General features: G+C 39.1%; 3 protein-coding genes across 3 annotated transcripts; 2 read left to right on the top strand and 1 right to left on the bottom strand.

The window, feature by feature from the left end:
- Positions 1-11915: 11915 nt before the first annotated feature.
- LOC125587066 lies at positions 11916-14948 on the top strand. The gene is made up of 5 exons (XM_048757194.1): positions 11916-12653; positions 12845-13525; positions 13665-14029; positions 14095-14176; positions 14265-14948. The coding sequence occupies exons 1-5, from the start codon at positions 11916-11918 to the stop codon at positions 14946-14948; spliced, it is 2550 nt and encodes an 849-aa protein (XP_048613151.1).
- A 734-nt stretch (positions 14949-15682) lies between these two features.
- On the top strand, positions 15683-16167 carry LOC125587067 (uncharacterized protein At4g04775-like). The gene is made up of 2 exons (XM_048757195.1): positions 15683-15874; positions 15943-16167. The coding sequence occupies exons 1-2, from the start codon at positions 15683-15685 to the stop codon at positions 16165-16167; spliced, it is 417 nt and encodes a 138-aa protein (XP_048613152.1).
- Positions 16168-16417: 250 nt separating this feature from the next.
- Positions 16418-18661, bottom strand: LOC106448535. The gene is made up of 2 exons (XM_048757196.1): positions 18098-18661; positions 16418-18052 (listed from the first exon to the last, which is right to left on the bottom strand). Exons 1-2 carry the CDS (start codon positions 18659-18661, stop codon positions 16418-16420), a joined length of 2199 nt encoding a protein of 732 aa, XP_048613153.1.
- Between the last annotated feature and the right edge of the window lie 3294 nt (positions 18662-21955).

A 21955-nucleotide genomic window follows, 5' to 3' on the forward strand; every position in this document is an offset into this window, starting at 1 on the left:
AGTCATGTGATAGGTATGCGCCTACTTAATTATTGTGTTACATTATTGAAAGCATACATTTTTTTTAATTTGTTGATCATTTTATAAATTGACTCGAGTATGTTGTTATTAGGAAGAAAATAATTGAGTAGAGTATTATCACCGTAGTAAAGTTTCAAAAGCAAATATGCTTATATGCAGTTATTAAATTAAAGTAAAGACAAGTATAAATTGTATATTCATTATTTATATGATGTTTTTTTCTTGAACTTTAAATTTATTAAATTTATTTATATAATTTTTTTTCTTTGAAAAAGGGCTTTATGATGTTGTATATATAATCGAATCTCAGTTTTCGTTTGTAATTCGAACAGCTTTAGTTGGTATAAGAAAACTTTTTGTGCCCCATATGCGAAAGAAGTTTCTTACTCTACCCGTGATTACAATCATAATGCCAAATTTGTAGACGTCGTTGCATTATATCTTTCATCTTTCATTTCGATGAGACAAGATGAGTACACTCTTTCTTAAATTGTAACAATAAATAAATTAATGTAAAATATAAAGTGACACGGTCTTAATATGGTTATATGAAAAACACACAATATAAAATATGAATAATATAAGTTTCAAAAAACTATGAATAATATAAAATATGAATTATACAAAAGAATGACGTGAAATAACATTAGAATAATAATAATATATGTACATGTTCAAAAAAAATAATAATAATAATAATATATGTAAAAGTTAAATTTAATAGTTGTCTAGTTATATATTATGATAATATTTTAGCTAAAATAACCTTTTAATATATGTCTATATAATTAGATCAATTAAATTCATAATTAATATCATTTTTTAAAAAATTATCTATATAGGATATAAAAAATCAACAATATTTTTGTAACGACCCAAATTTCAGCCCGAAAAAATTTAGTCCAGTAAGACCCAATTACATTGGAGAAAACCCTAAAGTTTTACGTGGTGGCCTCTGACAGAGACTTTTGGGGATGGCAAAGCCCTGCCGGAACGTCACCGGAACAGCCACAAATAGCCACCGTGAAAGAGAAGCCATCCTACCATCCGAAAAGAGAGAGTAGAGCTCTGCAGACACGTTTTGGGGGAATAGAAGAACGATCGATCAAATATGAGTATTTCGAAGCTAAATTTTAAGGTTATGTTCTACACTCATAGATCTATGTGTATCAGAAAGCAGATCGTCATTTGGAATTTTTATCTAAGAGTTATGGTTGTTTCTTTGGGACTGATATCTACAGATCGGATGCGCGAACAGTCAACTTCATCAGCGTTTTACTGTTGATACAGAAGGAACCAGGGAACGGGCGAGATATCATTGGAAAGCTCCCGATGCCAGATTTTCAGATCATCTATCCGATCGTCAAATCGACGTACGGTTAGAAAGTTATTGACGTTTCTTCTTGACGAAGAATAAAGCTGTTGAGTTGCAGAGACAGTTCCGACCAGTCTTGGTGTAAGTGAGAAACGGTCGACAGAAACAAAATCTTTCAGTCTGGAAATTTGCCAGTAAGTAGTTAATTCTCTTATCTATCATCTCCTGCAAGCGGATCGTTATTCCGAGTTATTTTCTGAGAGTTATGCTTGTTTTCGTGAGAGGTGTTGGTGCAGTTTGCGTTTACGACCAGCCTGGAGATGAAGCAACTTTGGTGAAGCAAATAGTGTCCGATCGGAGTAAACTTGGTGTCTATGGATAGAGGACATATAGGACTACATTATGACCGGAGGGATCTAAAATTTAACGATCAGTGCTTGAGTTATTTATCTATTTGCTCTATGGTTCAGCTCTGCCAGAATATCATATTGATCTTATTTCAGAGAGCTCCGGAGTTGATTTGTTAGAGCCGTCAAGGTCCATTCGGCGTTTCCTCAGGTTTCTTCAGAACCCGTGGCAAAGGTGAGGGTCTATTCCGTAAATCCCGTACCAGTGTAGAATTCTCTCTATCATAGTTTAGATTTTGAATCATGATCCGTCTGTTTGAATTGAGTCTTGATTGTTAGTTAGTTCATTCACTGTAAACTGGAACTAGGGGTCTAGAGGATTCAACCATTGATTGTTTGCGTGATGTTAAGAGATGCGATATATATATGTATGTACACATAGCTATGAGTAGGGACTATGTGCGCGGGCGGGGGCTCATAGATGTCTGGGCTAGCTACGCTACTTTGATTGTGCGGGCAGGGGTTCAGAGACGCCTGGACTTGCGATGCTACTTGTGTGGGCGTGTGGTGCAGAGACGTTTTTTACCATGGACGCTACTTGAGAGGGTGGGGATACAGAGACAGACTGTACTAGCGACGCTAAGTATTATATATCCATATGAGGAGATGTGAGGTGTATGGACTAGCTATATGCTATCATCGCATTGTTTGGTTTGTGTGATGCGCTACGCGTCGTGTGTGTTCATGCTAGAACTAAACTTCCATAGTGGGAGTTCTATTACTCAAGTCAGTGGTTTGCGTGTTTAGCATCTCATACCTCACGGAGTAACTCCCATGTTACTCACCCCTCTTTCTTCCCCTTTCAGATGAGACTGACGAGCATGAGTGATTGTTATCGGGCTGGTGCTTTGGGAGTTTTATTTCTGTCTTTTTCAGACTTGCGGATTTTTATGCTTTTCTCGATATTTTCGGGATTTATTATGTTAGTTGGATTTATGGCTATTTATTGGATTTGTGACTTTGGAGTTGACTTTTGAGAAGTAATAAATGGAGATTTCAGACTTTTTTATGTATTTAAGTTATTTTGGAAAATACGAGTGTTACAATTTGGTATCAGAGCGGGGTTCCGTCCCGGCTCTGACCCGGGATGACGATTTGTTGGAACGTGGTTTTGACTCGGTCGTAATTCGGTTTAATCGATTTTAAAATATTTTTGAATCTGGGGATTTGAGAGTTTTAATGAAAGAAAAATACAGCACATTTCCGTTCAGTAACTTCTAAACCAAGTGTCTTTTTATTGACGATGAGTTTATCATCGTCATCCACTCTCTAGCTAACAGGGTTTCAGCTAGATGTTCGAGAGATGGATGATGTCACAATTTGATAGATTGCTCAGGTGTGTATCAGCTTCGTTTGTCGTGTTCGGAGATTGTCCGCATGTGGATATGTGATGTTGTTGCCACCACCCAAACTTCAAGCCATTGCTCCACGAGTTTTTGTTATTGGAGATTATGTGGTATGAGATGTGAGCCATGAGTTGGCATGTGTTATTCGTGTATATGAGTATATTTACTGCCTTGGAGGCATGGTTATTTTGTAAACTCGTGGGGATCGCTTTTGGATTGGGTGCGACAGCTTGCGTTGTGTGATATTGGAGTTACGCTTGGTATGTTTTCCAGTTTTTGGCAGTGTTGATCATTTCAGAGATGTGTCAGCTCGGACAGCTGACATAGAAACGCTGGGAGCTATTTATATTGATTGCGGTGTACCAGTTATGCTTGGAGGGCCGATTGGTTCAGAGACTCGTCAGAGATAGAGTTGTGTTTTGCGATATCATTCTTGGGATGGACTGGTTATCACGAAATCGAGTACTGTTGGATTGTCTGAGGGCAAGAGTTCATATTTCTGGAGCAGAGCAGATTTTATTTGCATACATGCTACATGCAGAGGAGTTATTGGATATGGGGAGTAAATGAATTTTGGTGATCATTTCGATGGTCAACATGAGTTGCAGGATCTTCTAGTTATCTCAGAGTATGGAGATGTATTTGAGGCATTTGGAAGGGCCGTCACCAGCCAGAGGAGATGTTCTTACGATCGAGTTAGAGTCATGGACAACACCGGTTTCACGAGTTCTATACCGATTAGCACCAGCAGAGATGGCTGAGCTGAAAGAACATATGGAAGATTCATTAGACAAGAGATTTATCAGGCCGAGTAATTCGCCGTGGGGAGCACCAGTGTTGTTTGTAAAGAAAAAAATGATAGAGTTTCAGGCTTTGTATCGACTACATAGACTTGAACATGGTAACCATCATATTGATGAGTTGTTGAATTAGCTGCATGGAGGTTCATGGTTCTCGAGGGTTGTCTTGGCATCAGGACATCATCAGATTGCTATAGTTGAGGAGTATGTACGGAATGTGGGTTTCCGTATACGTTATGGATATTATGAGTTTTGGTGATATCATTTTGGATCGACGAATGCACCGATAGCATTTGAGAAGCTTATGAATGATGTCTTTCCCGAACACTTGGACAAGTGCGCGATTGTACTCATCGACGACCCGATTGAGTTATTCTTGGAGTAGAGGGAGCATGATGAGCATTTGCGGATTGTGTATTGTTGCATGAGGATCAGGTCATTCCATATACATTGCATTAGTTGAGGCCTCACGAGACCCACTACCCTATTCATGATTCGTAGTGGCTGCAGTGGTATCTGCGTTATAGTTTGGGGATTGTAATTGTACAGGAAGGAAGTTCAAATTCTCTGGGATCATTGGAGTCTGAAATCTATCTTCATTCTTTAAAACTTGTACTTAGACAGTGCAGTTGGATTGATAGTAGGCTACAGTTTGGATATTGCATACCATCTGATAATGCCAATCAGGTGGCATATGCCTTGAGTAGACGCATAAACGATGTTTCAGGAACCAAGGAGGTTCAGGAGCTGACTGGGACACTTGCTAGTCTCAGATTGTGTGCAGTTACCGCAGAGGGAGAGACTGCTGGTCTTGAAGCATTGGAGCATGCAAATTTATCATGGAGGATACGCAGAGCTCAGGATAGTGATGATGCTTTGGTTAAGCAGATTGAGATCGATAGTATTGGATATCATAAGTGTTGAGCGGGATGTACCTGTACTGAAACCGAGTTGTGTGTTGGACGATAAGATGTTAAGAAAAGGGATCTTACAGCAAATACATCACTTGTATTTCTCTACCCATCGGGAACACCAAGGGGTACAAAGATATGAAGTGTTAACTATAATTGATCTAGTATGAAGAGAGTTGTAGCTTCATTGCGTCACAGTGTCAGACATGTCAGATGACTATGACAGAGGATCAGTTATCTATCATGTTATTTTTGAGCTTGCTTTTGCCGGAGTGGAAATGAAGCATGGTGATTATGGACATTGTTATTGGATTTTAAATCACCGTATGTGGAAAGGATGCCACATGGCTAGTCATTGATAGACTTACCAAGTCAGCCCATTTCCTAAGTAATTAAGAAGACAGTCAGAGTTAATCAGTTGGAGCAGACCTACATTATTGAGTTTGGGAGGTTTCATGGATGTCAACATTGTATCGGATTGGAATTTGTTGTTCACGTCTGTATTTTTGGAGTCATTCAGAAGGAACTTGGGACAAAGTTCCACAAGAATACAACTTATTATCATCATACAGATGGTTAGTCAAAGAGGACTATTCAGACTTAGAGGACATGCTCAGGGATTACGTCTTACAGTGGAATGGAAGATCAGAAAGCATTACATCTAGCAGAGTTTGCCTACATCGACAACTATCGTTCGAGCATTGAGATGGCACCGTATGAGGCTATTTATGGTAGGTTTTGTCGTATACAACTTTGTTGGACCAAAGTGAGGGAATGACATGAGTTAGAACTATTAATGGTTCAAGAGATGGTATAGCATATGGACATGCTCAAGGATTGGCTTTGGGACGCCCATGACGGCAGAGGATTTATGCAGCTAAGCGTCGTAAGGATTTGGAGTTACATATGGGCAATCTAGTATACCTGAAAATAATAACATTTCAGGGAAGACTTAAGACTCATAAGCTGAAGCAAATAAAACCGAGGTACATTGGACTGTATCCTCCGGTGGAGCGAATTGGAGCAGTTGATTGCAGTTATTTTATCAGCAGTGTATCAGACTTCCATGACGTGATCCAAGTGAGATCAAATTCAGGTGAGGATTGACTATCCAAAGTTTTTTTTTTTTTTTAGGACGGTATTGGACAGCCAACTCAGGATTTGAATTTGAGGACGAATTCCTCATAAGTGGGGAAGAATTGTAACGATCCAAATCTCGGCCCGGAAAAATTTAGCCCAGTAAGACTCAATTACATTGCAGAAAACCCTAAAGTTTTCTTATTTAAGATGGGATTTCATGGTGGCCTCTGACAGAGAATTTTGGGGATGGTAAAGCCCTACCGGAACAGCCACAAATAGCCACCATGAAAGAGAAGCCATCCTACCATCCGAAAAGAGAGAGTAGAGCTCTGCACACACGTTTTGGGGGAATCGAAAAAAGATCGATCAAATATGAGTATTTCGAAGCTAAATTTTGAGGTTATGTTCTATACTCATAGATATATGTGTATCAGAAAGCAGATCGTCATTTGGAGTTTTTATCTAAGAGTTATAGTTGTTTCTTTGGGACTGATATCTACATATCGGATCCGCGAACAGTCAACTTCATCAGCGTTTTACCGTTGATACAGAAGGAACAGGGAACGGGCGAGATATCATTGGAAATCTCTCGATTCCACATTTTCAGATCATCTATCCGATCGTCAAATCGACGTACGGTTAGAAAGTTGTTGACGTTTCTTCTTGGCGAAGAATAAAGCTGTTGAGTTGCAGAGACAGTTTCGACCAGTCTCGGTGTAAGTGAGAAACGGTCAACAGAAACAAAATCTTTCAGTCTGTAAATTTGTCAGTAAGTATTTAATTCTCTTATCTATCATCTCTTGCAAGCGGATCGTTATTCCGAGTTATTTTCTGAGAGTTATGCTTGTTTTCGTGAGAGGTGTTGGTGCAGTTTGCATTTACGACCAGCCTGGAGATGAAGCTACTTTGGTTAAGAAAATAGTGTCCGATCGGAGTAAACTTGGTGTCTATAGATAGAGGACATATATGACTACATTATGACCGGAGGGATCTAAACGTTAACGGTCAGTTCTTGAGTTATTCATCTCTTTGCTCTATGGTTCAGCTCTGCCAGAATATCATATTGATCAAATTTCAAAGAGCTCCGGAGTTGCTTTGTTAGAGCCTTCAAGGTCCATTCGGCGTTTCCTCAGGTTTCTTCAGAACCCGTGGCAAAGGTGAGGGTCTATTCCGTAAATCCCGTACCAGTGTAGAATTCTCTCTATCGTAGTTTAGATTTCGAATCATGATCTGTGTGTTTCAATTGAGTCTTGATTGTTAGTTAGTTCATTCACTGTAATCTGAAACTAGGGGTCTAGAGGATTCAACCGTTGATTGCTTGCGTGATGTTAAGAGGTGTGGTATATATATGTATGTACACATAGCTATGAGTAGGGACTATGTGCGCGGGCAGGGGCTCATAGATGTCTGGGCTAGCGACGCTACTTTGATTATGCGGGCAGGGGTTTAGAGACGTCTGGACTTGCGATGCTACTTGTGCGGGCGTGTGGTGCAGAGACGTTTGTACCATGCACGCTACTTGAGAGGGCGGGGGTACATAGACAGACTGTACTAGCGACGCTACGTATTATATATCCATATGAGGAGATGCGGAGTGTATGGACTAGCTATATGCTATCATCGCATTTTTGGTTTGTGTGATGCGCTAGGCGTCGTGTGTGTTCATGTTAGAGCTAAACTTCCATAGTGGGAGTTCTATTACTCAAGTCAGTGGTTTGCGTGTTTAGCATCCCATACCTCACGGAGTAACTCACCTGTTACTCACCCCTCTTTCTTCCCCTTTCAGATGAGACTGACGAGCATGAGTGATTGCTATCGGACTGGTGCTTTGGGAGTTTTATTTCTGTCTTTTTCAGACTTGCGGATTTTATGTTTTTATCGATAGTTTCGAAATTTATTATGTTATTTGAATTTATGACTATTTATTAAATTTACGATTTTGGAGTTTGATTTTTGAATAGTAATAAATGGAGATTTCAGACTTTTTATTTATTTAAGTTATTTTGGAAAGTATGAGTGTTACAATGTTCTAACTACATCTAACTACAATACAATTAAAAATGTGTGGTTCCTACATAGAAAAGAGTTTGAAGTGAATTAAAAAGAAATTAATTTGTGTTTCGTATTTGTATTTTTAGTATCACATCATCATTTAGCTGTAGCACTTCTTTTTCTAATAGCAGATCATATCTATAATTTTTTTTATAATATTATTTCCATTGGCTGCTGCTGGAACACATTGAGAATCTTTAGTTTAATCAACTAAGCTCATTAATTAATGTAAAAACATATGTTGAGAACAATCACAAGCAAACTGGATACGAATCTCAAGTTTTGTTGCATCGAACGGATGAAATTATTTGTGGTCCCGACATCAAAAAGTTGTATACACCGTAGATGGCGAGTTGATTCTTGTTATCGACCAATCCCATCCCTAGGTTTATAGTTGGCCTTTGAGGATTGTGAAGATATACCGTGTAGGAATTTTTGTTAAAACAAGGAATCGAAGATCCGAGCCAGAACCCGAACCAAGATATCTAAAATTGGAATTGGATCTGAATCCTCAAATATCCGAACGGTTCTTATATTTCTATATTCAAAATAAACAAATCAAATTAGAACCGAATAGAAAACCAAAAAATACATGAATCTATAAAAATAATAATTATATATATAACATAATCATATATATATAATTTAAAAGTCCACCAAAAATATCCAAAAATATTTGAATTACCTGCAAGTATCATGATACTTTTATTCGAATATTCAAAATAATCCAATATTTTTATCTAGATTATCTCAATTATTCGATAATTTATCTGAAATATTTGATAATTACCTGAATTACCCGAATGATCCAACACAATTGAACCGAAACCAAATAGTACTAAATACTTTTGGATATTCTTTGGTTCATAAATTTACTATCTAAATCATAACAAACTGGAAACTACCTAAACCGAATCCAAACCAAAAATATGTCATATAGTAAAATGAATCATCTGGCCCATTATCCAAACTATCCAATATCTGAAATATATTAACCGAACTGATATTCAAAAAATCAAAGTGCCAAGTCTAGTAGAAATTACTGAAATGAGAAACTGTAAAAAGAAAACATAAAATGGAAGAGATATTAAAGTGGCCTAGTGGTTCCTTGAGATTCTCACAGACCACTGCCAGAGGTCACAAATTCGATACTCTATCAACGCGGTGGTATACTATACCTCTCCAAATAAATTCTTCGGTGTTTCCTAGATACGGGACCTTTTAGGACGGGGTTAGTCACTATAAAAAGTTTACCCACAACAATTTTTCGAGATATCATGGGGGCCTTAAGATTCTCACAGACGACTAGCAGAGGTCGCATGTTCGATACTATGTCGGCGCGGTGGTACTATACCTCTTAAATAAATCCTTTGGGATTTCCTGGATATGGAGCTTTTCGGGGTGGAGTTAATCACTATAAAAAGTTTACCCACAACATTTTTATATTGACAATATAGTAGGATTATATCACAGTCGCTTCTCTCTCTAAATATCATCTCGCTTCTCTCTGGGTATTTAATAAAAAAAGCTCCCTTTTTCCCGGCGACCGCCGTGTCCCTTTAGGCAGTCACCGGAGCTCTGATTGTGTTTTTTTTCTTCCGCTACTCCTCTCTTCCATCTCTTTGTTCATCTCTGTACCCTCTTCTTCGGCAAGGGTGGAGTTCAGTTGAGGTGGTCTCCATTTTCAAATCCGGCGGTTCTAGCTCAGATTTGGAGCGTGCTTGGCGGTGTCGGTGGGGTTAGAGGATGACCATTTCCTCTGCTAGTCTCGTCTTCGGTCTGGTAAGGGATCTTCTGCTCGGAGCATTTTTCCCCTTCCTCAGCCGAGGCTCTTCGAGCAGGCGGCGCGTGAGTCGTCGATTAATCTATGTGGTTCCGTCTCTGGTGTAGTGTGGTGCGTGGATATGTGGTGACGGTTCTTCAGGCGAGATTGGAGTTTGTGGGTTTAGATCTCAAGCTTTTTCTTCTCTTTTTTGGGTCCTCCGGTGGTCTACGGTGGTAGCGCGTGGTGAGTTTCCGCTGGTCGGTCGTCTTCTGATCTGGTGGTGCTCTCCTGTAGCGGCGCGTGGCAAGGAGTTCTTGACTTTCCTCAAAGCTGGTGTGGGATTGACAATGTGGCGCTCCTCACCGTCCTGTTATGTCCTCTTGTTCTCTATGTGGCGGTTAGGCTTCTTTGAAAGCGGTCTTGTCCGATGGAAAGGCTTCGACGTGAGTTTGGCAATCGATCTTCAAGTTTCAGTCTGACGGTCGTCACTCCAGAGGAGGTGTGCCCAGCCTGTCTTGCTGGCCTATATGGGCAGTAGGTTAAACGAGTGTAACGGTCACCGGATGGTGTGGCGGAGGCAGAAATCTCGTGTTCTCACTTTCCGAACGACGGCATCGCCGGTGGTGGACTCCTTGTGCTGCCGGTGAGGCGATGTTGGATGGCCTTACAATTTCTAGATGTGATTCTTTGAGGAGGCGTTGATGAGTGGGCTCTCGGAAGCTGTAGGTACGTTCGTTGCTTCAAGGTTTGGGGGCGCCTTTCTCTCTGGCGGCTTGCGGCAACGGGGAGCTCAGTCCGCTCATGTTCTCTTCTTCGGTCCGTCACTGCTCCGCTTAAGTCCGGTCTTTTCTGGTCTTGCTATGCTTTTGTGTAAGTCTTTTTGTTATTTAGAAGTTTTGTTTAATTTAATATCTTGCCTTTTCGCTATTTGTTCCTATGTATCCCTGTCAAAAACTAAATCTTGCTATAATAAATTTTAACATTTTACTAAAAGTAAAAATAAAGATGGAAGAACCCTCTGTGGATATTTGCTCACCAGTCACCAGCTTCGACAAAAAAGGATTTCCCTTGTGATTTACTAACTTGCGCCCTTTTAAACTATTGCTCGTGGTGGTCTTATTAGTACATATGGGCCCCATGGGGTTAATACTAAAGAAGAAATATTACAATGTGTTGTTTAGGTTCTTTCCTTAAATAGTCCAAAGCTTATGTGAGCTTATTTTTTTCAGAAATTTGGAAAAAGAGAACCAAACAACAACTACTTTGTCCCCTTAGAATTAAAACCAAAATCTTTGTCTCTATAGTATAAACAATAATGCTAATCCCGTTTTGTCCTTTCTATTAAATTTGAAATACATATATTAAAAAAGTCATGTAATTTACTCAGAAAATAAGTAAGAAGTAAAAAAAAAACAGATACAGAGTAAAAAATTTATACATGTCGTTGACTCAGGTTTTGTTTTCTCTCTAACGAAGAGGCGGCGATTAGGTTTCGTTATCGACACCATCTTCTCCGGCCGTCTTAGTTCGTCGTAGACTTTGAACTCATCGTCACATCTCTCCTTCGTCCTCCTTCTTTCTTCTCTCCTCTATAAACACGACAGAGTAGGATTACTTTGCAATCTCCGCCGGCTACAATTGAAGTTGTTCAAGCTCGGGAGAAGCTTCTTGTCGCTGATAAAGGACGATTAGCTTCACGTTGTTCTTCTCTTCCTCTTACTTCATCTCGGTACCAAAATCTTTGAGGTTAGGGTTCGAAATCCCCTTTATGTTTTCTTGATGTGTTGATCTTAATTTCATTATTTGCATGCACTAGGAAAAGATTTACGTTGTTCTACGGACGAAGAGATTGACGTTGTTCGATTTTCATCTCGGTTTCTCTTTCCTTAAAATTGAAGGTAAGGTTTTGAGATCCCCTTTTCTTTTTTTTTTATTTAGTTGATGTTCATATCTTACTAAAAGTTTGAATGGAGTAGAAATCAAATTGATTCAAGTTTATTGTTTGAAATTTATTTTTTGTTCGTTATGTACTAGGAAGAGATTGAATTGTTTAAAAACAAATTAATTCATGTTGATGGTTTTCATTGTAGTTTGCGGTTGAGTTGATTGTGAGTTACATGGCAATATAAAGTGTTTACTAGTTTGATTGCGAGTTATAGTTTGATTTCCTTAAGGCATTACTAAGGAGTTGAAGTTATTGCTTTTATGTTTTATAGGAATGGCATACGAGTTTCCACAACGCATACTTGAAGAAGGATCTGAGACGCAAATTGATAAGATTAACAACACGTGTAGACGTACAATTCTGGAGGAAGTGAAGGGTGTTCTCAACATTGAGTATGACGAAGTTTTGAAAGATCCTGTCTTCGGTCCGCTTTTGGCAATCATAGAGAACAAGCTCATCTACTCAGGGAAGATCATTAACAGCTTCATATGCAAGCAGCTCAAGGTTTCGAAGCTTCACGAGCTGTGGTTTCTATTTGCAAAGAGGCCTCTTAGGTTTTCTGCACAAGAATTTCATGCTGTGACAGGATTGAAGTTCAAAGATGAACCTGACATAAACTTCAATGATTGGAAGGATGATAAGGGGTTCTGGAGCAATGTGCTGAGGAAAAATAGAAAGGTCAACTTATTCATGATAAGGACGAAGCTTCTTCACGAATGCAACAAGTGGACGTATGTGGACAGGGTTAGGCTAGTGTATCTGTGTGTCATACATGGATTCCTCATAGCTAAGGATTCAAGAGTGTTCATCCCTCATGAATACATCCGTTTGGTGATGGATTTTGAGAAGATGAGGATGTATCTGTGGGGTCTTCACGCGTATGACGAGCTGCTTGCATCAATACTCAAAGCAAGGAGAGATTTGCATCTGAAGAACAGTTACGTGTTGGATGGATTCTCCTATGCGTTTCAGATATGGGTTATGGAGGCAATCCCAGACATTGGTAGTATGGTGGGTAAAAAGATAAAAAAAAAACATGACCAAAGTGAGATGTAGGAATTGGAAAGGAAGTGGGAAAGTTTCCTATGCAGATATCAGCAGCCTAGAGTCCCACTTTAATAAGGTAATAAGTTTTTAAAAATTATATTCGGTTCAGTTAACAAACAAAGAGTAACTTTATTGTTTGACTTTGTTTTTGTCAGGGAGAGCTGTTCCCATTTATATCTGCTACTGGGAACAATGATGTGGTTGTTAGCACTGAGTTCTATAGGGAAGATGAGAAGAAAGATGAACGAGTTGGTCGTATTGTTACTCTTCTCAATGCCAAACAGGATTGGACGGAATTCGTATGGGAAGTCGAGGCTTTGCCTCCAACTTTGGAGCTTTCTGATTCAGAAAAGGATGGAGAGAATGTTGAAGTCGAAGATGTCACAGATACACATGTAGAGGAACCGGCTGGTGTTGCAAGAAGGGGCAAGCGTAAGCTAAATGATCCTGGTGCGGAGGCTCGAAAGAAAGAATTGCTTTGTCAACGGGCGGCTGAACATAACAGTGGTATCTCCAGTGGAATGAAGACTTTCATTGAAGGTTTGTTCACCTCTGCTTTCAACTCTTTCAAGGAGGTGGTGCAGAATGACATCCAAGAGCGTTTTGAGAACGTCCAGAAAGAGATGGCTGAGCTCAAGCAAGCGGTGTCACAGATTCCGGGTCCTTCTGATACAATGGGAAAAGACAGCGCATCTGAGATTCTTTGTCCTTCAGCAACAATGGGGAAATCATCACAGAGTCTGTGTCCTGCAGCAACAAAGGAAAAAGGCAAAGGCAAGGTTGAGGAGAGTGTGGTTCCTCCTACGGTTCGTCGTAGCCCTCGGCAAGGAAGAAAGGTAACCATAAAATGAAGCTTTGTAATATGTCGGACTGTCTTTTTGTTGTAATTTTCTCTTGACTCTTTTGTAATGTCATTGTTATGACTATGTTGATGACTGTTTTGGCTAATAATGTTAAGTTTGGTTTTATTAACAGGAGATTGAAACCGAAACTGATGATATGATGGATTTTTTGAAGAATTTGTCACAATCATCTACCCATGGGGAACCTTCATCGAAAAAAGAAGAAATGAGCACACAAGAGTATTTACAAGACGCCATGGGGAACCTTTCTCAAGTATCACATGTTAAAGGTTTCGATCCCTCACAAAAAACGAGTGATGAAGAATCACCTAAATGGGTTACTCCATTATCATCCTTGAAGCCTGGAGATTGGAGAACACCCACTCTCAAAGATATGGAATTACCTGAGGACCGGGTGAACGACGACGACTACGCATTAGTGTTTGTCCCTGAGGATTCATGGGCCAAACTGATTCATTGGTTCTCAACTACCAAACAGTAAGTCTATGCCTTCCCTCTATGTTCTAAATTCAACAAATTTTTAATTATATGTTGCATCGCAGGCACCTTAAAATTGGACCTTCTATGTACACAACTGAGTTAGCAGAACGTGTTATGGGACCTGCAGTGTGGCTGCAAAATCAAGTAAGTTATAGATTACATTGCACGCCTACTTACTGTTCTTCTTCTTTAGCAACACGCCAACTCACTCTGTTTGTATCACATTTTTAAGGAAATTGATGCTATGCTCTTCTTATTTCGCGAGAGGACTTCTTTGCGACGATGGAATCCATCCAAAGTAGCTTTCAAGAGCTGCATATTCAGTAATCAAATGAAGAATTCTTACATAGAGTTCAAGAAAGACAGAAAAAAATTCAGGGTAGAAGGACTACTCTACCAATACGGAATTGGTGAACTTCCTTCACACGGACGAACAAGATCAGTGTGGGATCTTGATGCCAATTGTATGTATGTGCCTCTTCTTGTACACGGTAACCACTGGATCTCTATGTGTGTTAACTTTGTTACTCGTTCCATAGAGGTTTTTGACTGTGCGGGACTGAAACACAACAAGGACTTGGAGCTATTTGCCTATCTCATCCCAAGAATTGTTAAAGCCGTGCAGTCTTCAGAGAAGAGGGGATTTACCGTAAAGCCCTATGATGTCACTTACGCTCCAATGCCCTTCTTCCTAAAGAAGACTAGCAGCGATTGTGGAGTATATGCGTTGAAGCACATTGAAGCACATCTTCTAGGCATGGACTTAACGTTGGTGAATGATGACAACATTCGTGAAGCTCGCCACAAGATTGCTTATGACCTATGGGAAGCTGCTAATGATCCTGAGCTTATTTCGAGAATGGGAATGTTTGTTCCTCCGAAGGCTACAACTTCTCCTACGGTTGAGATTGTATAATGCTATTTTCACTGTCTTGTTTACCAAGCAGGTTGTTATTGACGTTTTTAGTTACTCTTATATGACTAGTAACTAGCATTGGTTTGCATCTCTTATGAGGAATTTGAATCTATTATTTATCATTTGATTTGAGTCTCTTATTTAGCATTGGATTTCATACACGAAAACAAACAAAGGCATACATGATCTGAATCTAAATGGTCTTATTTGACTCTCTTATTAAAGGCTATTGTAGCAAACAAAATTTTTAAAAATAAAAATGGAGATGAGGGGCATCGAACACTTCACTTGGGTTTTTATAAGTCCAACATAAACCACTGGACTTCTTGAAAATATTGATATTAACGGCAAGAAATAAATGTAAATGGTCTTATTTGACTCTCTTATTAAAGTCTATCGTAGGAACAAAATGGAGATGGAGGGCATCGAAAACTTCACCTACGGTAATTGTACCTACAACATAAACCACTGGACTAATTGAAACTATTGACATTAGTGGCTGATTACAAAATTAAATAAAGTGAATCTAAAGTAAGCCATACAACATATGAACCCCTAACGATACCCTAAATGAATCTAAACAGGGAGCCATACACGATCTAACCTAACGATACCCTAACTTGTATGTATTGTGATAGTCATAAGATTTGTATTGACTTTTAAGATTTGGAAGGAATCCCTAAACCCCGATTAACAGTAGTCGTTTGCCCTAAACATAAATTTACATAACACCAATGACCAGAAACCCTACTTATTTCATCGTTTATTTCTCTTCTCCGTCTTTCTCTCCTTCTCAAAAACCGATCATGACTAACAATGTAGGGATTCCTTCCAGATTCTGGTGTGGGAAGGGGATTGTCACTTATGTTTCAAAAACGGAGGAGAACCCATACAGAAGATTCTTCCGATGTGAGATTGGTTTGAAGGTAATTCCCTTAAATTATGACTTTTAATTCTTCTATGTTCCAATTGACCTTTTTGTGTTTCAATTCAGAGAAAGAAAGAACAACATCTTTTTAAGTGGGTCGACGAGGCTCTGTTTGATGAGATACAAAGGATGCAAGAGCAACAATCGAGAATGGCCGAAGAAATTGAAGATTTGAGAAGTTCCTTGAAAAAGACAGTGGAGAAAGCAGTTATCGAGCACAAGAAGTCGGGAGATGTAGGACTAATTGGATCCATTCTCTCTATTTTATGTCTCTGTTCTAAATTTGATTGATCTTGTAATTGCTTTCTGGATTTATCTACTTTGTCAAAGATCAAATCAATTTGGTATTCGGATGTGTTGTCAATTTATGGATCAAATCTTAACGTTAGACTTAAAACTTGCATAAAACGAAGTAAACACTGGAAACATCCACAAAACATAAAACAGAGTTGGTCCTGAAAAAACAGAGTTTGACATGCAACAAAGATAATTTTAGAAAAAACTCTGAAAAGTAACTTGCATAGACCGAATGGCTTGTATCCTATATTGCTCTATCACAGGTCGACCGGTTGTGACCTTCAATACCACATCGACTGCATTTACGACGTTTAGAGGTTTGAGTTCCTTGTGACGAGCGGATCTTGTCTTCAACTGTCTCGTACCTACGTTTCTTTCTCCGACCTGCAGCTCTTCTAGTTTCTGGAGGAAGGACTTTCGCTTGCTGAACGTGAGATGGGACAATCCATGCATCTTCCGGGACACCAATAGGATTTATGCTTTCCTCATAAATCGATCTCCATGAAGCAGTGGTGTACATGTTGTCAGTGAGTGTGTATGCTTGTATGCCTACGCTGAAAGCTGCTTTTATGGCGTGTCTGCATGGGATTTTCATCAGATCGAATTTCCCACATGAACATGTGCGTCTGACCAAGTCGACCATACATTCAAAAGTGTCACCTCGAACCAAAAACCTGTCATCGCTAACTGGGAAAACCTGAAACGTCTTACCCTTCTCAATCCTTCGATCAATCTTCTTCTCTACAGCAACGGTCAGTGGATGTTTATGCTTAGAACTTAAAGTTCTACGTTTGAAAAACCATCGAGTCATCATTTCCCTTATGCTGTCCAACAAAGGTATAACTGGAAACTCTCTTGGCGAACGCAAAGCAGAATTTATTGATTCAGCAGGGTTATTGGTCCTAACATCGTACCTGTAACCCGGAAATTGACAACGAGCCCACTTTCTCACATCAGCTTGTATTAGATAGGTTCCAATTGCAGGACTAATTGAGAAAAAAGCAGTGAATTGCTTCTTAAAATCAGCAACTCGGTAAGCTTTAGAAGCCTTTGCAACCAAACCAGCGACTCCTTTACCCTTGAAATATGTAACAACATTGTTCAGCAAGTGGTGAATGCAAATTCTGTGATGAGTATGCGGATACACTTTTGCAATAGCTTTAGCAAGTGAAGTATTCCGGTCAGACACAAAAGCTAAACCCTGATCATCAGCAATGACAACATTAAGTTGTCTCATAAACCATTCCCACGAGCGGTCATTCTCTGAGTCGACAACTCCAAATGCAATAGGATATAGGTTCGAGTTTCCATCCAAAGCAGTAGCAACCAGTAACACTCCTTTGTATTTGCTCTTCAAGAAAGTCCCATCCACAACAATAACTTTCCGAATGGCAGCATAAAAACCGCGAATAGACTGACCATATGAGATGAAGAGGAATCTGAATCTCCCATTGCTATCAGTTTCGTAAAATGTGTGTGATCCTGGATTAGCTTCCTTCATTATGTGCAAGTATTTGGGAACTTTTTCATAACCCTTCTCCGGAATGCCTCTCACAACATTTACTACATACTCACGTGCCTCCCAAGCTAAAGAGTAGGATATCTCAACTCCATGATCATTACGCATAAACTGGATGATATCATTAGGTTTCGGCCCTTCCTTGACAGTTTCGTACTTATGCTTAATGAGAGTACCAACTGTTTTTGATGAAGCGGTCCGAACAGAGTGGTTCCTTGATGATGGAGAACATGAATGATCAGGTACATACTTTTTGATGATAAAATATGAAGAACCTGTTAATCCCTCTGCGCGAACACGCCAGCGACAATCATCATCCGCACAACGAACGTACCAAACTCTTCTATCCGTTTTGCCAACCTTTTAGTCGAAATTATGTTTCATTGCGCATATTTCCATTGTTGCCTGCAGAGCTGCTTTGCTAGTAAAATGTTGACCCTTCTTCAAAACATCAACCAGAGAAAAACGGACATACTTTCCGTTGATCATATCTTTCTCACACTTGTTTTCATCATCACTTTCATCTATCTTCGCATCTTCTTCTTCAAGCTCGGCTTCACCATCAATATCATCTGAAACTTCACCCGACATACCCACTTCCTCTCTGTTAGGCAACTCAGCAGGCTCTTCATTCAAGTTAAATCCGACCTTAGATCGAATACACACACATAACCTTGTTGAAGCTTTGGTCTTCACATATGTAAGAAAATTTTGCAGTTGTCGATCATTGGTGATGAAAATAGGTGGTGAGTCGAGGCCAATCACCAAATCGGAAGGTAAGTAACTCAGCTCGATATTGACAAAGTTTAGATCGGTTCCAAAGTCCTCACAAACCATAACTCTTAGGTTGTCAAAGGTTTTGCTTGTGTCCAAAGTAAGTAATCTACCTCCTGTTTCTTCATCAACAAGAAACTTCCACCCTTTTGTTTTGGACGATCTCCAAAAACCAGAATAGGCATAGATGTGCATATTCTCACGTTAGATTGACAAAAGTTTGGAGAAACTATGAAAAAGAGAAGAAGCTCCACGTTTTTTTGGTCCAAATCGTGGTTGGCAACGAAGAAAGAAAAATTTAGGGAAGAAGATTTAAAAAAGGAAATAAAAAAGATTTAATAGATTTAGGGAATATTTTCTAACCGTTTTTTCCTAGATTTTCGGATTTTGTTTAAAATCTAGTAGAAAGTACATTCTACGTATGGTAGAATAAAGATAATGTGGTAGATATAGAATACAGATATTGTAGATATATGAGAAGTGAGAAGAATGTATATACTTCCATAGAAGATATAAGAACGTTTATTATTACTTATGATCTACCAGAAAGGCAGAACATAGAAGAAAATATAGATTTTGTATTCTGCCATCTTAGATCTTAAGGTTTCCGGTCTAATGTGCATTCTTCGGTATGTAGATCATTGTGTTTCAGTTAGAATGCATATTCTGAATCGCCGTAGATGGTAGATCTTATATACTAACACCTTTAGCCTATTTTTCAATTTACCATTCCAAATATCTTTTTAATCCAAAAATATTTTTCATAGATGCACATGTTTGACTACTTCAGGTTTTAGATTTTTCTTAATTGTTTTGCATTGTAAATTAATTGATATTAATTTTTATAACTTTGAAGGGTAGTGAAAGTCCAAAAGTGACAAAATTTGATTTTGTACTAAGGGGACAATAGCATAGTTTAGTTGTTCCCTTTTCCCAAATTTCCCTTTTTTTTTTTGGTCTGCTTCTTTTCTGCATTCCTTTATGCCACTTTATACCTTGGAATTCACGCAAGCTTGAAACCGGGATATGGTTCATACCTGAAAACCGATTGAAGAACCTGTAATTCAATTCATTCACACAAATTCCACATTAGCCTTTTCGGAATAGAACACAAGAGAAAGGAACCACGAGAAAAGCTTGGACTAGATTGTCTAATAGCGTAGGTTGTCGTTAATGTAAGTAGAATCAAAACAATGGAATTGCTAAGAACCAAAGGACTTGCCTCAAACAATCCATAGCCTAAAAAAGCATTTTTTTCAACAAAAAAAAAAAACAATCCATGGCTAAGAAACTGCCTGGTCCAACGTAACAGCTGAGATGCTAAACCAACCTCAGAAGCGACAGTCAAAATCGTTAAAGTATATATCTACATAAGATATACAAAAGTGGATGGTTGAATTATGTGGAGATTTCTTAACATTTTAAGGCAACAGTCATTAGCATGCGCTTTTACAAGACTAAAGTGTTACGTGATTGCTAACACGCGCTTTAGTTACTGACAGAGCGGAAGTAACCGTAGTAACCGATAATACAAAGTTAACGTTGAATTCTGAGAATGCCCGTTATCTTAGCCTTCTTAAGATCTGTTGAATTCTTAAAGAATGCCCAGAAATAAGAAATCAAAAGTTGTTTAACACAAAGCTCTAAGTTTTATAAATCAATAATCAAAGTTGTGACTCTTACAAATCAAGAGCTCACTATTTATACTTATAAGAAAATACCTAAGTCCTTTAGGATTAGGATCAAACCTTTTATCCTAAAGTCTTTAATCATTATCTTTCTAAATATTAAGAATACTAATATTTATCTAAAACAAGAATAAAAAACGAAACTATAAAACCAAATCCAAATAGAAATAGGATGCTACGCTGCATCAGGTCCCTTCCCGTTTGAGAGATTCGTCCACGAATCCAGACAGTAACGCATCATCTGGCTCAAGTTTGAACAAATGTTTGACGTTAAAAACGTCAATATGCACATGCGGGGCAACGCAAGACGATCGTCTGCATTGATCTTCTCAAGAATCTGCAGTGGTCCTATCTTCCCCACCTTTAAATGATTATAAGGAGCCGAAACAAAACATTCCTTTGTTAAAACGGCCCATACGTAAGCACCCACATAAAACTGTAAATCCTGTCGATGCCAACCAGTTGCAGCCTTGTGTTTAGCGTACGAAACCTTCAGATGGTCAAGTAGTTGATCATGAACCTGAGAAAAAGAACCTGCGAATTCTATGACCTGCACAGTATCTCTTGTGAAATCTGACTCCACAACGTCCATATGTGCACTACCAGCACGAGGAAACAGGAAACGTTGAACATGATAGGCCACTCGAATGCTTTTCTTGACTTGCACCAGCTGCAGTTCCACACCTCTCATGGAATGTTCCAAAACTAAACCACCCACGATCATATTCAATATGTTGCTGAAAGTGTGAGCCCATCTGTCCACCGAAAAGTCACAGTAGCAAAGAACCTTGTCCATGATGACTAGGATCCAACAATAACCCATTGGTGACACGTGAATTGGAGAAAAAGCAACAGCACACATGAAACCTCGTCTGATTCATCAAATGGAAAAGGTCCACCAACGAACATCCAAAAGAGAAAACAACAAAATAAAGACAATCTCTTGCTGCACCAGACACGGGCCCAAACAAGGACTCGCTTGATATGCAAGCAAGGTCACTCCAACAAATAATTGTTGTGTCTTTGTAGTTGGAACCCTCATGTGAACTTCTTCCTGCTTGTGATGAGAAGGACCCATGTAGAACATAAACAAAACACCACCGGTAGGACTGTAAGCATGAACGAAAGAAGCACACAAGGCTTGCGCATCTATGCTGGCCATAAAAACCGAGACGTCTCTTTACTAGTAGCAATTTCCATATGATGCTAAAGTTGCACCTATCTTTGTCCATCAAACACGTCCTCAAATTTCTGACAAACAGGGGGATTCTGATGGCCGAAATCGTCAGAAATTCGTCTGAATAGACCGATTCCGACGAATTTCTAACGAACAATTCGTCGGTATCATTTTGTCGGAAAAAAAGTATTCGTCCGAATTTCGTCAGACCTTCCAACGACTTTCTGACGAATACCGAGAAACGTCATTTTGACGAACTTCCGACGATATTCCGATGCGGACACACGAGACCAGAGTTCATCGGAAAAACTATATACCGACGGAGCACGTTCCTCGGACTATACCGACGAACGGATTCCTCGGAAAATACCGACGGACTATGGTTCGTCGGACGATACCAACGGACTATAGTTCGTCGGACGATACCGACGGACAATGGTTCGTCGGAATTTTTTGAGGAACCTGCTCCGTCGGTATTTTCCGACGAACCATAGTCCGTCGGTATAGTCTGACGCCCTCAATTCGTCGGAATATATCAATTTTAAATACGAATTAATTTTGCATATTTATAAATATTTTTTATATTAAAAATTAATAAATAAATAAATAAAATCTGAATTTTAA

This window comes from Brassica napus, chromosome C5 (assembly GCF_020379485.1).
Source record: "Brassica napus cultivar Da-Ae chromosome C5, Da-Ae, whole genome shotgun sequence".
Classification (NCBI taxonomy): Eukaryota; Viridiplantae; Streptophyta; class Magnoliopsida; order Brassicales; family Brassicaceae; genus Brassica; species Brassica napus.

Excerpts from the sequence above, each read along its gene's own strand:
- LOC125587066 (XM_048757194.1), top strand. The coding sequence starts at position 11,916 with ATGGCATACGAGTTTCCACAACGCATACTTGAAGAAGGATCTGAGACG. Across the intron at positions 14,030-14,094 it reads TGGTTCTCAACTACCAAACA|GCACCTTAAAATTGGACCTT; the intron begins GTAAGTCTATGC and ends GTTGCATCGCAG. Across the intron at positions 14,177-14,264 it reads CAGTGTGGCTGCAAAATCAA|GAAATTGATGCTATGCTCTT; the intron begins GTAAGTTATAGA and ends CACATTTTTAAG.
- LOC106448535 (XM_048757196.1), bottom strand. The coding sequence starts at position 18,661 with ATGCACATCTATGCCTATTCTGGTTTTTGGAGATCGTCCAAAACAAAA. Across the intron at positions 18,053-18,097 it reads CTAGCAAAGCAGCTCTGCAG|GTTGGCAAAACGGATAGAAG; the intron begins GCAACAATGGAA and ends TTCGACTAAAAG.
- LOC125587067 (XM_048757195.1), top strand. The coding sequence starts at position 15,683 with ATGACCAGAAACCCTACTTATTTCATCGTTTATTTCTCTTCTCCGTCT. Across the intron at positions 15,875-15,942 it reads GATGTGAGATTGGTTTGAAG|AGAAAGAAAGAACAACATCT; the intron begins GTAATTCCCTTA and ends GTTTCAATTCAG.